Source organism: Doryrhamphus excisus, chromosome 9 (assembly GCF_030265055.1).
Source record: "Doryrhamphus excisus isolate RoL2022-K1 chromosome 9, RoL_Dexc_1.0, whole genome shotgun sequence".
NCBI classification, from domain to species: Eukaryota; Metazoa; Chordata; class Actinopteri; order Syngnathiformes; family Syngnathidae; genus Doryrhamphus; species Doryrhamphus excisus.
The window spans coordinates 9289930-9306887 of NC_080474.1; the positions used below are offsets into that span (position 1 = coordinate 9289930).

A 16958-nucleotide genomic window follows, 5' to 3' on the forward strand; every position below is an offset into this window, starting at 1 on the left:
TTTTGATGAACGAAAATAGGTAATCGAAATCACCGGGGTCGGCCATTGTCTGATTGTTGTGTTGGAATGCGAAGCACGCAGAGCTACGTGGAGTATCGCGTGGACTGGTACACTCTCGCGCTAGCATACGACGACAGGGGGCCAGTCTATTTGCGACTGCGTCCCGCGGTTCGAACATACAGACATCGACATTTTCTGGTTTTCAAAAAGCGTACGTTGATGTCTTAACCCCCTCCCCCCCTCGTACGGTTTGTACGCTCGTGAAAATGTTGAAAATTATGGATGGCCCCTAAGACACCTCTCCACTAAATCACATACTGGGTGTGTATGTACTTTTATATATTGTATTATGGTCTTTGTCACACACTGAATGGTAGATTGTGTTCTTTTTCCTTCTCTGTAAGTTCATAAGAGCTGTTGTGGAATTCGTTTCTAAGGTACCCCCTCCCCCTGTGGACTGCCACACATCCACACATTCCAGCCCAGTCGTTGGGGTCCACTGGACACGTGCAGCCCCCACCACCATTGTATTAGTACTGGCTAAAAGTGAATTTAAAGTGTCTCCAAAAGTGAAACACTAATGGAATGTAGAGCTAATCTAAATATGCTAATCCCCCCCCCCTCGTCCCCTCTCTGAAAGCACTACATAAACATCGGCAGCAATCTACCCACCGCCCCACTAGCTGTAGTTGCTGGCTGTGGAATGCTTTAGCCACAGGGGTCCTGCAAGTAATGACAGGCTTGTGTTGTATTAATGTGGAGTTATTGCTTTCTGATTGAGTGAGTACCCTCGTTTCCCTACCACCAAACCTCAGAACAACCGTTTTTAGCATTTAAGCCCGGGGGCTGTAAATGCTGTGGATGCCCAGAAGTAGCCGCCTTTTTCCAGCCGTCTTATCCTGCTCTTAGCTAATTAATTTGTAGCTAAACCCCCCCTCCCCCAGTAAAATGTGCCGCTGTTGCTGAAGCTCCCTGATCCTCCTGTTTTTTCCCCTTTCGTCAACCAAAAGACATCCAATTAATATGCTAATGAGCTGATAAATATTTATAGGGGCTTTAAATTATGCAGAAAGCCTTCATTTCATCCCAGTGTGAAATGCGTCACTCGGAGGACTTCAAAGCCTGGCATTGCTAATGAGGCGACTGAAGATTTGCATACGACTTTAATCAGCTGAATACTGATTATGCTTCATTATAGAGGAGGAGGAAGAGGGATGGGGCCAACTCCACTTGTCATTTGTTTCATTGCAGCAAGAGAGAGGGTTAACTTTTTTCTCCAGTACTCACAATCTTGTGAGGAGAGAGAGAGGCAGTGCTATAAGAAAAGAAGTGAGAGGGAAGGAGGGCTGTTTGCCTAAACCCTGTTAGCTTTGCCTCTGTGTATCCTGGTGTTGTTCAGTGAACCGTGTGGCAGAGCAGAGCCACTGCTGGTATTGAACTCTGCTCAGCGGCCAGTGGAGAGGAGGCGGGAAGTGGGAGGAGCAGAGTGCCGGACGGAGGGGGTTTGTCCGGCAGAGAGGTTTTTTCCCCCTTGCGACCATGCTTGAAACCGCAGGTGGAGCTAAAACCGGTGAGTTTTTGTACAGTCTCAGGTGTTGCGGTACTTTGCTTAGGTTGCCCCACCTGATTCACTCTTTAGCGTAGGTCTCATGGTGTGTTGGTCTGCTTTGCATTGTAATCCTCATGCACATGTGAAATGCATTCAAGGAATTCAACTTGTCGTGGATGTCAAACGCTGTCTCCTGTTTGCCTCTTGCAGATGTAAAAGTGGAGCCAGAAACTCCTCGATGTGCAATGGAAAGTGGGGACAGGAACACTGGTGAGCTGCTTCCAGTTATTTCGTTTAAGTTCTCTACTCATTCAACAGGTTTCATGTGCTCCATGACACTTTGTATGACTCTGGGGGAAAAAAGTGTCTTGAATTGCCACATTGTCTGTTGATTGGAATTTTACTAAATGTTATGCCTCACCACTACTTTTCTGCTGCTTTGCAAACATATATGGAAGTCTGCATGTCTGTATGATCAAACAGTGCCATGATGGTTTGTTTCGCCATGCGATGAGTTTGAATGTTACTTGCCTGTTGTTAAAAGTTCCAATGGCTGCTACACAACAAGCAAACGCATGCTTGAGCTGTGCTCACCAGACATGTGCTTCTGTCTGCAGGAATCCAAACCAATGGGTTGGACTTTCAGAGGCCGTCTGTGCCAACCACAAATGCAATCACCAATGCACACGCACAAGCCCTCCTCCAACAGGTGACACACACAACTGGCCTCATCGAACTCATCAAAATCAAAGCATGGATGATTTCCGGTGCAATAGTCTGGAAGTGGGGGTATTTTGAGATGAACTTTAAAGAGGCACACTAGTCTGCAGTCGTATATGCACACACAGTTCATTTAAATGAGCCTTGGCTCCTCTGGTGTCGCCTGGCAACAAGGCAGATTAATCAAGCCTGTATGCTAATTAGCTGCTACCCGCCGTTGCCCGGAAACAGATGGTGGAGAATATGCAAATTTATGCAGAATTTCACATGCACTGCATAACAGCTATTTTAATTAGCAATTGCGGCGGCACCTCCCTTCCCTGCCTTGTCTCAGAAGGCTGCGGCACTTTTTTTTTCTTTTTTTTTTTTTTGAAGTGCTTATACTTTGACTTCAAATGCTCTCCCTTGCTCGCACAAAGACACTCAGGTGGCTTGTTTTGTCTCATAGTCAGTATTTTCTGTTGACAACATAGTCATACACAAACCCTCAGATGCAAGGATACACAGAGCTCATAAAGTCAACAATTTGTGCCTCTTCGACTCGACTAGTCAAAGTCGGAAGACTCGAGCACTCCTCCCACCTCTGTCCAGCAGAGTGTGTTGCCTCAAACCCAGCTAATGTTGGCCGGGGGACAGATTGCAGGAGTAAGTGACCTGTTGTCTCACATTGCCTCCAGTCTGGCATAAGTGAGGACGTGATTGCCTGCCCAGGTGCCTCCAGTTCCCATCTGCCTGTTCATCTTTTGTGGTCGCCCAACTGTCATTGAATGCCTCCTAAAAATGTTTGGCCTCCGTTTTGGCTCAGTGTTGGCTCAGTGTCAATGCCCCCCCCACTCCTGTATTGTCACATTTACAGCCAAGGCCACCATGTTGTTGCAAAGACTGCTTTGGTGTATAGATTAGACCTTTTTTAAATTTGAAATTGTCACCATTCTTTTGCACTTGTGCCTGGGCTCACTGCATGACTCCTCTCCCCATTGTATTCATGATTAAGCTTTGATACCTTTGTGAAATGACCTATGACAATGTATTATACAGTCAGCCCTCTTGCTTTCATTCATTGTGTGCATGCATCCACTTACATATCACCTGGATGCCAGAGTGTGTCCCGCAGAGTGCTTTTAGGAAGCTTGACAACCATTTTACAGCCCTTTGAAGCATTATCAAACACTGCAGTCCACTAGATAATGTTTTACCTCGTGAAGACTGTGCAGACTGCTAGCTATCATATTTTACAATTGCATTACCTTTTTCTGTTGCTGTAGTGGCCTCACGGAACTCATATTTAACTTTGCACAGCTATCAAAGTCAACAGAAGTGTCAAAGTACTAACTCATCCATTAGTGTGAATTGTGTCCCATTCATTTCTCTCTTGGCGTAACCACTCGTGTTTGTGTTCCCCAGCTGACTCTGACACCGGCACAGCAGCAGCTGTTGATCCACCAGGCCCAGGCTCAGCTTCTGGCTGCAGCCGTGCAGCATTCAGCCAACCAGCAGAACGGCACCACCGGGGCCAGTATCTCAGCATCCGCAGCCACGCCCATCACCCAGCTACCCCTGTCGCAGCCCATCCAGATCTCTCCCGTAAGATTCAGTCACCATCAACTACTTTTATTTATTTATTTATTTATTTTTAACCATCTCATCTCATTAGCTGGCTATCTAACGCCAACATTAGATCAGTTTTTTTTAATGAAATACTGATTTAGATGTGCTTTGTTGTAATGTACTGTAAGTTCGCTTTTTGCACAAATAATCGTATTTGATAAGTGGAGTAATGTTTACATTACTACTGTATACATCTAAATGGATATCCATTGTGTTTTTTTTTTAAATCCCTAATTGTTTCAGTCTAAATGTTTCGCTGCCTTTGCTGTCGAATCTTCGGCCTTGCATAACTCCTATCCCCTCATCCTCCCATCCTTTATTACTTTCTGGTGATTGTCTTGATTTTTTTTTTCCTTCTAATTCCACTACAAACTTCAGCTTTACTGATGCCACATCAGATCCCTTGCCACCCTTTATTTTTGGGGCAATGTTAAAATATGTGGCAGTTTTTGTTTTATAAAGCAGCACATTTCTCTTAAAATTCTGCAATAAACTATAGCTTCACAGACGCCATGTCGTATGTCAACTGTGACACTTGGTTGTATTAGTACTAGTAAAGAGTCAAAGTGTCAGAACACAAGGTATTTATTTGTGTTGTTACCCCTAATTACAATGTTGTTAATGATGTAAGCTACAATAATCAAATTTGACAGTATGATTGTAGAAATATCATTTGGTTTCAGCAGCTGCAGCAGCAGAATTTAAGTCTTCCCCAGTTTGTTCTGGTGCAGCCTGGCCATCCGATCGCCACGCCACTGCAGCCTGCTCAGTTCATCATCTCACAGACACCGCATGCCCAACAGAGTAAGCTAAACAACACTGTTGAGACGACATGCTGGCGGAGAAGTAGCGTTTCACTGTGAATGTTGGATTGTAACAAGCTGTCCCGTGTTTAGGCATATTGCAAGCCCAGAGTCTTCTAACACAACTACCTCAAAGCCAAGCCAACCCTCTGCCGAATCAACCAAGCATATCCCTTGCAACACAGGTTGGTGCTTTGTCCTGTGTCATAATCCCTCCTTGCCGCTTCTCAAGTCTAATTGGTGTTTTGTTACCTACAGCCTGCGACTCCAACACGCACCACAGCGGCCACACCCATTCAGTCGCTGCCTCACAGTCAGACACCCCCCAAACGCTTGGACACACCCACTCTGGAGGAGCCAAGTGATCTGGAGGAACTGGAGCAGTTTGCCAAGACCTTCAAACAGAGGCGGATTAAACTGGGCTTTACACAGGTGAGGATGTGGAATGTGAAATGTTCAGCATCGGATCAGATATTTACATGCGTTGGTTCCAATGTCATATAATAACTCTTAGCGTTTACTCAAACTAGGGCTAATTGTACCATACCTGGGCCTAAAGCACAGTACTTTTCACACATGTGAGTGCACTGAATGTTTGCCACTGCTCCCCTTCTTTAAGCACCATTGGACGAGGTCGTTAAGGCAATTCCATGCTGATACACATGCATGCGGCAACACAGTGGAATTATAGAATGACTGTAATGCAGCCACTCCATGTTGATTCTTAGTTATGACACAATTCATACTATAGAAAGTAAACACAGACTCAAAATGATGCAAAACTCTAATCCACAGCACACCTGCTCACTCATGAATACATACGTGTCTTTCTTCATGAGATCACTTCTTATATTAATAAATCATTAGAATGACTAGAAGTAAAACTGTAAACAAACCACAAATTCACAGAAACTGAAAAAAAGTATACCCTTGAGTGAGTATACCCTTACCCTTATCCTTACCTTCTTCTTTCCTATGTTCCAGGGAGATGTTGGCCTGGCCATGGGTAAGCTGTATGGAAATGACTTCAGCCAAACTACTATCTCTCGCTTCGAGGCCTTGAATCTGAGCTTTAAGAACATGTGCAAACTTAAGCCATTGCTGGAGAAGTGGCTCAATGATGCAGGTTAGTCCCTGAGCCTCCTCTTCCTGTGTCATGGGCAAATGTGCTTTGGTGGATGGATGCCTTTACCTTCCCCTCCTTTTCTTTGCATCGGTGCTGTTTGTGCAGAGAACCTGACTTCTGACCAGACGCTGTCCAGCCCCCTCGGGTCATCAAGCATAACCATTGAGGGGATCAACCGCAGACGGAAGAAGAGGACCAGTATTGAGACCAACATTCGCGTGGCCTTAGAAAAGAGCTTTTTGGAGGTGAGAAACCAGTTGTATTAGCAATGTACCAGGCCCACGATTTGGGGGGGTCACGGCTGACCTGTGCTGACAAGGACAATCTGGCGTCTTTGCCCTATTCAAGCAGAACCAAAAACCTACCTCTGAAGAGATCACCATGATCGCCGACCAGCTCAACATGGAGAAGGAGGTTATTCGGGTCTGGTTCTGCAATCGCCGGCAGAAGGAGAAGAGGATCAACCCGCCGAGCACTGGCAGCAGTGGCGGGGGTGGCACCCCCATCAAAACCATCTTCACACCCAGTAGCCCTTTGGTGAGGATGCGCATTCATATTTCATTCTTTTGAAATATGAATATCTTGAGTAATTACATGTCCTAGGCAAACAAATTAAATATTCTTCAAGTTGAAGAATAAAATGTAGTTATCAAAATTGCATCAACATATCCAATGGATAAAGCTTTTATCACCGACTGCCTTCTAACCGACAAAATGCCTTTTCATTGCTAGTGAATGTCATTCTTCACCCTGGCAAAAATAAATATTTATATGAATATGATGGCAGAAGTGAAACACCCCACAAGTGGTACAATTAGCATGTAAATAATTTGTTTGTTTTGGAGTATCTGCTGTCGTTATTTTGCTTCCATAACAGGTTATTTATATCCGGTTTTGTGTTTTTCAAGGTGGCCAGCACGGCAAGCCTGGTCAGCAGTCCGACTATAAACACACCCACCACGCTGACTGTCAACCCAGTGATGCCTCTCACCACCACCAGCGTCTCCAGTTTGTCTTTCACAGGTATGTGATCAAGTCAAAATAAGACAGAATTATCCCTAAACCTAATCGTCCACCTTTCCTCCAAGGCACAACAGTTGGAGCCACCAACACAGCGTCCGTCATCTCCACCACACCCGTAATTACCACGGTAACCAGCTCTCCGTCTCTAAGCCCGTCCCCCACAACCGTTCAGTCCACTACCGCCACAGAGAATAAAGTCGGTACTCAGGCGCACACCATCGTCACGCAGGCCCCAACATCCATAGGCACCGCCACCCTCGGGGCGGGCCAGGTGATGGTGGCAGCTTCGGGGCTGTCGGCAGCGCTTCAAGGGGCCACTCAATTGCCCACCAGCGCAAATTTTGCCGCCATGGCTGCCGCTGCAGGGCTGAACCCAGGGCTGATGGCCTCCTCCCAGTTCACTCCAGGGTTAGTACTAGCCACGATAAATCAACTCCGCTAATGATCACCTCAGTTTCCTTCCATTGTTCATAACATCTGTGATGGCCTGTATAACGGTGTGTGTTTCCAGTGGGGCCTTGCTGAGTCTGGCTCCTGGTGGCCTTGGAGGCGCCCTGAGTCCTGCCCTCATGAGCAACAGCACCCTGGCCACCATCCAAGGTGTGCATCATCTCAGCTTCACTTTACAAACTCCATGATTGCATGATATGGAACAGGAGGCGCCTAAGTAGTTAGAATGATGGTGAGAAAGGCATGCCTAAAAAAACAAAAACAAGCCTGTTAACATTCAATATCAACATTTATTCAAACCCCTCGACTGGTGTCTACCCTGAAGGTTGATTAATCATTGAATAAATTAGCAAATCGATTAAAGGAAAAGAACATTCCACCACAGTGTTATTGAGATAAATGTATTCCTTTGGAAAATGAAAGCTAATTTACACACCCCTTCCGGACACATTTTGAACTCCTGGTAGTCCTGCTCGGAATTCTAATTTGTGTCTGGTGTTATTTTCCTCCCCACTATAAGTTTAATCACCTCATTAAAATGACATCTCCACCTTTCCACGTCATTAAAAATACAAATCCATAGAAAAGGTCAGCTGTTGGGCACAAGCTGTCTACAGCTGTCTACAGCTTCAGGGTGTGTGTTTACAGAAAAAATCCCTTTGTTTAATAAAACCTACAATAAACAAAAGTGACATCTGCATCAGCAAGTGCGCATACTTATTATAAATGTATCATTTGACACATCACACAGTACAGCTCACATCTTAATCATCATAATGCTCATACCTAATTCATCCTGACTGGGTCTCCTCTCAGACAGCAGGTACTCTCTACGGTTGAGTAAATGAACACCTCCTACTACATCCTACATCCCTTCAACTCCATGCTTAACATATAACACACAGAACCCTTCCAGTCGTGTGCAGCTTGCATCACATCCATGTCTTCTCCTGCTAAACGCAGCACTCGTCTCTCCGCAGCCCTTGCATCGAGCGGCACCATCCCGATAACGTCACTGGACGGCAGCAACCTGTTGTTTGCCAACACCTCCACCGGCAGCGCGCCCAACTTGGTGACCACGCCGCTCTTCCTCAACCCCCAGAACCTGTCACTGCTCACCAGCAACCCGGTCAGCCTGGTGTCGGCCGGGGCGGGCGGTCTGCAGGTCACGGCCGACGCTCACCACCAAGCCACCACGACCATTACCACTGCCTCCAAGGCGCAGTGAGTCCATGACTGCATCTGGAATGAGCGCCCTGTTCCCCCTAGTCGCGGCGCACTGTTCTCCTCACGCCGTGCGGGAAACATGGTGGTGGTTTGATTTGGGCTCGAAAACACACATCCACTCCATTGTATCTATTATTTAATCCCTTTGCTCTCACCAAAAAAACAACCTCACCAGGTTGGGCTTATTGTTTCTGGGTCTTTGTCTTTATAATAGATGGACATTTTTTCCCCTAGCTCAAAGAGTAGCCAGGAAGTGAATGTCGACCCTATACATTTTGTATATACGTCTTCTATTTGTCTTTCTAACCAAAAATTTAGGATTTCACTCTAAACCTACGACTAACTTCACAATACACTTTATCACTAACAGGGATCACCTTCACTTATTGTTTTTGGGCAGTCCTTGACGTATATCATATCAAAAGGTTTTATTTTATTTTATTTTTTTACATTTACAGAACTTTGTATGTCTAATACTACAGTAAGTTAACTCTCCTTTTTTAATTGTGGTTATAAGGCTTTAAAAACAAGTAATAAGTGGCCGATATAAAGGTTATCATTGCTTTAAGGATTGCGGGGACCTGTCGGGTCTCTACGAGTTTCTCTTTCTAGAAACACTGACTTTTACACTTGTCCTTGGGGCTTCTGTAAAAAAAATGGTGCGGATTGTAGATGCAGATACAAAAGGACTGAAAACTTCAAGAGCTTTAAAAACATGCAGTGCAGTGGAGTGTTTGTTTTGGATGGTAAAAGCTCAGTACGACCCTGAGACTGAAGTAACCAAATGATCCACAAGGCTCAGGGGTCTGGGCTAAGACCACCTGTCAGGGGGTGTGGTCGCCACACTAAATGTTTGGTGATGTTGGCTAAATTATTGTTTTTTCCTTCTATTTCTTTGTAATGGTAGTACCGTCGTATCTACTTGTGCACAGTATCTGTACCAAAAACTGGATTGATGAGCTGTTGTGGGAGGAACGACCCTTATTTCTTTTTTTGTCTGCAGTCGTTTGCGTGACTGCGTACTTTACAGTATACCAAAAATATTTGTTCAAGTAATTGTAGTCGGTGTAACTTAGTCTAGTCGATATATTTATGAATAGTATCTCTCTTTGTCAGCGGAAGATAGACATGCAATATTTAGATCATTTTCCAAAGACCTTTTTTTTTTTATTTTGGGAAAGTATTTCAGTTAATTTAATTGGCAGCACAATTGACCAAAAATATGGAAGCCTGAGTTGGACCGTGACAAACATCTTTATTTCTTTATTTATCTTCTACACTTTTACACTTTAAAAAAAAAAAGAACTGCGGCCATTTGATGGCTTCTCGTTGAACCATTTGAGTAGCAACTTTTGGACATTGGTGAAGCAGGAAAAAAACTCCCTCTTTTCATTTGGCTTTTGTACTGTCAGCCATATGACAACAGCTTGAACCAAAGTGGTTTTCCTCAGTAGCGGCCGTGCCTGTCCGAGCACCCTTGTTGCCGGTCACATGAGTTCACCACACTGCTCACAAATGTCAGTAACTGCTATTGTTGACACGGAGCGGTTGGGAGGCCGCTTCTGCCTTTTCCCAATCGTTTATGAACGTGTCCTGTGAAGAGCAGGTTTTGTGACTTGGCTTTTCTGGCTTGGAGTTGGGAAGGATCTGCTGCCAACACTAGGGACGGGCATCACAATGTACTTACACCTTTTATACAGAACCCCGCAAAGCAGGATATTGCTGCAACTGTGCACTTCTCTCTGTTACGGCTCTGGTACTGCCGCCGGAGGAGGTCCAGGGCAACTTTGTCCTCGATTTACTTGATTTTCCATCAGTTATGTGGAATTGATTGAGACGATTTTGGTAAAAATGTTGTGCACTACTCGACTGCAACCAGCAGAGGCGCTGTTGGTTCAGTCTCAACTACTTTGCTGTCTAAAAAAAAAAAAGTCGTGGAGTACAGTCACCCCTCGCTACATCGCGGTCTGAACATTGGGCCCTCACGCTTGAGTTTTCAGGTTAGATCCTAAACAGACCAAATCAATATGAAGCAAACACAAACAGTTAGCATATAAGAAAAGAGGCAATGGTGTCCATCACTGTTTTCCCAAAGTGATATGTTTGTCCATGACGTGTCGTCGAATGCCCGTCCCTAGTATACCTATGTATCCATTTGGATTGCAGCAGCCCATATTTCTCCCAAAGACTCTCTGGTTTCTCACCAGGCTGAGTACTGTTACGTGGCACACATTCAGCTAAACCCGACACAATTGTTCTGCTGCTGCTTCTTTACTGAGGAAGCCAGAGGATCTTCTTGTCTCATTTTGACTGAATATACCTCAGCAGCACTTAAAACATAAGGTTCACCCCTTTTTTTTTGACATTTCTGTGTACAGAACAGTGTGGAATGTATAAAGTCATATCTGGCTCGCCATTCAACGTTTATATCGCTACATAGGAACCATACACACAAGGACAACTACTGCTATTTCAAGTACTACTATTTCATTTCTCTCTTCTGAGGTGTCATGCTGTTGTTTTTAGATCCTTCTTGCCAAAGTGATAGCCTTTCTTTTTGCAGCTCTGACCGCCGTATGGTCAGCGTACCAGTGGAACGCTGTTCGGTTCCAGCGCCGTTTTTTGTAGTTACCCAAGCGCGCTAGCGAGACGAAACGGCCACCACGGGGCACCATAGGATGTTACGAAAATATTTATCTTGAGGAAAGACCTAAGAATCAGATAAATTTTCTTTTCTTAGCTCTATACATATAAATATATATATATATATATAAACACTTGTAAGATATTCATATTTTATATTTGAACCAGTATGTTATCAAGACTGAATGTAGTATTTGACAACAAATGAATCCCCCAAATATTCCTTTTTTTTTAATTTCTGAAAAAAAGGCATTTTTTTATTTTAAAACTATCAAGACCAAAAAGTTAAAGCAAACTGACGCGGGTGCGCCAGCCAATGATGACATGTCTGTCCACCAGGAGGGGGCGCTCCTGACGCACAGGTCCTCTGGTTGGTGTAGAGCGGAGACTCTGAAGTATCTTTTTTTTTTTAATACATATATAAATATATTAATATTTTTGGTTGAGTCGTTTTGGACTTGATTTGCTGTGCTGTCTTTAACAATCATTTGTTTTTTATTGTTTTGTTCTTTATGCCTTTTAATTGTTTTATTATGAGAGGGCAAGATCACTGGCTTTCTAAGTTTTGACACACATTATCATTTATGCCTTATTGTTACGTAGAAGACATGATTGCATTGTGGTGTGGGTGTGTGGCTGAGGCAAGCTTCACCTCATGCTCTGCGTCGCCTGGTGCATTGTCACTGAAAATGATACAGTGTAGTTATGGGCATTATTTTGGGAGTGTGAGATGCTTACATTGCTACCTACCTTATGTTTTTGTCTGAGTGTGACTCAGACAATACCTGTAAGAAAAGCTTTACTAATAATTCCAGCAGGTGTGTATGAGTGAGCATTGTAATGAATGGAGATGCATTCTGCAAACCGCTAATAGTGCTTGAAGCAAGGGTGGGAAACCTATGATGCCAAGAGCAAGTCATGCTGCCCGCCATTCAAAAACGTAATTTTTTTAAAGACACAATTAAAGACCAAAAATATAGTACAGACAATTTAGAGTCACCAATGAAGCTAACATGCATGTTTTTGGAATGTGGGAGGAAACCGGAATAACCGGAGAAAACCCACGCACAAGAATATGCAAACTCCACACAGATCAGTAAAAATTGAAAAATCAGCAGTGATTTTACAAGAATAAAGTCAAAATATTAAGAGATAAATTATGATCTTATGAATTATGAGAAAAAGTTGTAATTTTACCAAATGAACCTCATTTTAGTATTTTAAAGTTGAAATATTGAAGCAAGAGCTCAACTTATTCAGGTGCACATATTGTGATAAACAACAAAAACAAGTCCAAATATTATGGCAACAAAGCAGTGCTTCTCAATTATTTTCTGTAATGCCAGAATAAATAGTCAGAATTTATTTTTTTTTGCCCCTTCTTCCCCATCTGAAATACTAGAGAATCTATTAATTTATCTGTACTGAAACCAGAAAAATGCAGCGAAATGGAGAGCATGCATAGTTTGATAAGCACTGGGATATGATAAGTCATGATCACGACAGTAAAATTTGAAAAAAGTTTACAAATATAAACTTGTAATATTCTGAGAAAAAAATATTGTCACTTTAGTAGCACAAAGTTGAAATTTTAAAGAGAAAAATGTTATCTTTTTTTAAAGTTCTAATATTATAATCAAAAATGGGGGGGCTGAGTTAGGGAAGAAGTATAGAATATAGGAACAAGTCATTATATTACAAGAGAAAATCATTTTTGCTGAAATGTTGCCTTGGTTTTTGTACAGTATGCCACCTAACAAACCGCTCTGCTTGTCGTGTACAAATAACACGCCATGGGGCCAAAGAATGTTGCCAGTGCCAGCAGTTTGATAAAGAAGGTGAGAAACACTGTTGCCTTTTGGAGCAAATTCATGATGAACGCTGAGGCTTCACTGTGCGCATTAATTTGATGGTATGTTATCTTTATTATGAAACCATAAACGCCCCCCCTCATAGGAAAAAGGCTTCCCACCCTTGTCTTTCGGCACACACATGTGATTTTTGTCTCCCCAAATTGTCCACAGGGAGGTTTTCTACTTGGCGGTTGCAGACTGGCGCTAGCGAGTCATTTGTTTGGCTGCTTGATTTTGATCACATGATGCAGCTTTCCGATGGATGGGCTAACCCACCCCACGCTGTGGCGCACCAGTATACCTCATTTCTAACTCGAAACGGACTGAAATTGCTTTAACCTACTTGTTTGTCATCTGTCGGCGAAGCCCACTCATTCCCAGTGTGAAAGCGTTCTCCATGAGTACTTGCTCATGTTTTATTGCTTTCCGTAACAGGTTTTATGTTGCAGGGGTTTCCCAAACTTTGAATGAATGTACGGAAATTATAAGAACACACCAAGGAATTGGACAATGAAACTACCGACAACCCCATTTTGGGCCCCAACCCTAAGTTTGGAAACCCCTGCCATTAAATAAACAAAAAGGCCCACTTTCGTTCTTTTGTTTTGACAATCCTATTTATTTTTTAGTGCATGCATCACACAACCCGACCCCAAACCCCGTGCATGGTGGCGCCTTCCCATGGTAACAACATTAACCAAAGACTTGTAACTGATTGTACATGAACCGCCCGCCCTGCACCGCCGCCCCATTTAGTGCATCACGCTCGCCACGCTCACCACTTTCTTAGCTTTTGCCTGCATGCGAATGTTTCGGTGCTGTGGTTTTCAGTGCCTGCGGGTGGGGGTGGGTGGGTAGGTGGGGGCTTCTTCGACGGGTTGGTGGGAGCTGGGCGGTTGTTTAATATACACTGAGGATTGATCCTGGACTCAGGACTCCATGTCTGTCTGTTTGTCTGTCTGAGTGCTGTTGCTAGCGTACACATGCGTCACCGTCTCGCAAAGAATTTTGCCTCTAGCATATAACCCCCCACCCCCGACACGCATCCCGTACTCACTAGATTTTTCACTGCTGTACCCTCCCTTATTCACTACAGACTGATCAACTGTGACACTATGCATCCTCCCCCTCCACCCACCCAGCCCACAACCCAGCGGGGGTCATTCGGTGACACTTTGTTTACTCCCGAGTGGGATTCCTCACAAAGCGCTATCTATCCCAAAGCTAAACTCTCTAAATATTTGTATTTTTTTGTTAAAATTATTGTTGTTTTGGACAAACAAAATGCAGATACCAAAGATATCCCTCTGTCTGTCTCTTTCTCTTCCTTCTTCCGCCCTGCAGCAGCATGTGTATTAAGAGATGAGCTCTCCAGCACTGGCTTTTTTTAATCCAAGCCTCAGTAATTCCAAAGTTTAGATGTATATTTTGGTATATTTCTGAGAAAAAATTGTGGAATAATAATATGAATAATAAGTCTGTTTGTTGTATTTGTTTTCCTCTCTCTGTCGCAGCATGGAACTAATTGCAGAACTGTCTTACTGGGTTAAAAGATATTTTTGTATGTTTTTGGGTGTGTGCGCGCGTGCGCAAAATATGGGCCCAAGTGACCAAAGGATTAAACAAAAAAAGGCAAACATGTACATATTATGTCTGTGTATCTTCAAAAAGGCATCGTGTAAACCAATAACTACTCACAGTGGACACTTGGGCTGTCTAAAGGAATGTCCCCCCCGACCCCCCACCCATCCTACCCTTTTTTAATTAATCTGCAGTTTAACATTTCTTAACAGAACTCTTCATGTAAAGAGTTTTCATTTTGGACTAAAAAAACAAACAAAAAACACTGACTTCTGAGCTGAGTATAGACTGGAAAAAAAGTAAAAAAAAACAAAACAAAACAAAAAAAGAAATGAACTGAATGATTGTGTAGGAGTTTTAAGTATGTGAATCAGGATAGTAGATTTTGATGCATTTGTCTGCTGTATTTTTGTTTTTATACACGTATACAAATAATCTTTTACTGTAAATGTACAGTTCTCTTTTGTTGTAAACATCATTAAACCATCTTCAAGTGTTTTGACATGCCCTTGCCCTTTTTGCTTTGCTATCACCTACAGTAGACTCACTTGTATGCACCACCTTGACCCAAATACAGCCCTCATCCAAATGTTGCACTTTTGCTGTGTTCGATCTTAAGGAGCTTCAAAATGCACAAAGAAGAAAGGAAGTGAGACCACAAAAATGTTTGGAGTCAGTTTCAGTTTATTGCAAACATGCAATGAAGTGGGTAACACTGACAATAAGGTACACAAAATGAGAGTAGTTACTGAGTAATGAACCCACCTAACCCTACCCACTACTCCATTAGTTCCTCAGTAACTATTCAAGTTGTCTTAGTTCCTCGGTAACCACTCTAAATGTGTGTCTTAGTCAATCAGTACCTACTCTAAATCGATGTGCCTTAGATATTCAATAACTACTCTAAATGTATAGTATATGCCTTAGTACTTACTCAGTTCCTCAGTAACCTCTCTAAACATGTCTCAGTTCATCAGTAACTACTCTAAATCGATGTTCCTTAGTTATTCAATAACTACTCTAAATGTACAGTATATGCTTAGTTACTCTAACTAGTACTCTAAATGTATGTGATTACTCGATTACTCAGTACCTAGTCTACTCAATTCCCCAGTAACCACTCTAAATGCATGTTTTAGTTATTCTTTCCTCAGTAACTACTCTAAATGTACAGTATGTGCATTAGCTCCCCAGTAACTACTCTAAATGCACAGCATGTACCTTAGTTCCTTCGTAACTACTCTAAATGTATGTACCTTAGTCAATAGTTCATTAGTTTCACAATAACTACTCTAAATCCATGCACCTTCGTTACTCAGTACCTACTCTACTCATTAGTTCCTCAGTTACTACTCTAACTTCATGTGCCTTAGCTACGCAGTACCTACTCTACTCATTAGTTCCCGAGTAACTACTCTAAATGTATGTCTTAGTCATCTAAAATTGTCTTAAAATTAGTTATTTAACTACTCAAAGTGTGTGCCTTAGTTATTTGCTCCTCAGTAACTGCTAGCCACCCAATCCACGTCTTAATACCGCTGCTATCGTGACACAATTATACAAACCATAATTACAAAATCATAAAAACCGTAACATACAAAAACACAGTATAACATTGCACAGCATTTCAAAACTGGGGGTATAAGGGGCACCAGGAGATTGGGTATTGGAGAACGAGACGAGATTTTGACTTGTGAGAAAACTTCAATGAAAAGATAAGACAGTATATATTACAATCTACTCATAACATTTCTACTATGTTACACTCTTCTGTACTTTTTGTGTGCATTCTAGCAGGCCAGCCTCCACACATAGAGACAAAGAGACTAAAGTGGGCTCACTCCGTTCATGCTAACTGGTGTCACCAAAACAACTTATCTCCAAACGAGTCAGCGCTTTTCTTCCCGTCACACACACACCAATGACCTGTGGAGGAATTATGACGATATGATGCTAATTTTAAGATAATGCTGATCAATGAAGCTGAGTCATCAAAGAAAGGTCCAGCAACTAAGACTTTTATAATGCAATCTCGCATGCGATTTCTCCCAGCCACTCAGCAGACACACACTATTATTAAGTTTATTATTATTAAAGACATTTAAGTGTTTGTACATGTTATGGACAATTGTGTCGACTGAATCCCACCAGTGTGTGATTTGCTGGTCGACTTCCCCTTAGACAAGACTGTGTGAAATACTCTTTATATTTTTATTTTAAATACTCTACCTTTAATTAGTCTGAAGCACGAGGGCTACTTTGATATTTTATGGTAGAGTTTATTTGTCTCAAACATTCTTATCAGGTCACACGAAGGAACATGACATGGTAGGAAGAAGTGATTTAATCCAACTTTTGATTGTATTACTGATAAT

At 42.7% G+C, this 16958-nt stretch overlaps 1 protein-coding gene across 8 annotated transcripts in view; it reads left to right on the top strand.

Moving 5' to 3' along the window:
• The window catches only part of pou2f1b (POU class 2 homeobox 1b), a 25021-nt gene extending 9887 nt beyond the window's left edge, over positions 1–15134 (top strand). The window contains exons 2-15 of one of the 8 annotated variants that reach the window (XM_058082143.1): positions 1760–1819; positions 2167–2258; positions 3674–3853; positions 4561–4681; positions 4774–4865; positions 4939–5112; positions 5665–5805; positions 5902–6051; positions 6155–6343; positions 6715–6829; positions 6895–6956; positions 7059–7237; positions 7341–7429; positions 8260–15106. In XM_058082143.1, coding sequence (XP_057938126.1) covers positions 1760–1819; positions 2167–2258; positions 3674–3853; positions 4561–4681; positions 4774–4865; positions 4939–5112; positions 5665–5805; positions 5902–6051; positions 6155–6343; positions 6715–6829; positions 6895–6956; positions 7059–7237; positions 7341–7429; positions 8260–8507 — 1892 coding nt within the window. In that variant the 3' untranslated portion in view covers positions 8508–15106. Of the gene's footprint in view, positions 1–993; positions 1571–1759; positions 1820–2166; positions 2259–3673; positions 3854–4560; positions 4682–4773; positions 4866–4938; positions 5113–5664; positions 5807–5901; positions 6052–6154; positions 6344–6714; positions 6830–6894; positions 7238–7340; positions 7430–8259 lie in introns of those variants that run through there. The other 7 variants (XM_058082142.1, XM_058082140.1, XM_058082139.1 and 4 more) reach the window with 7 other exon arrangements.
• The last annotated feature ends 1824 nt before the right edge of the window (positions 15135–16958 follow it).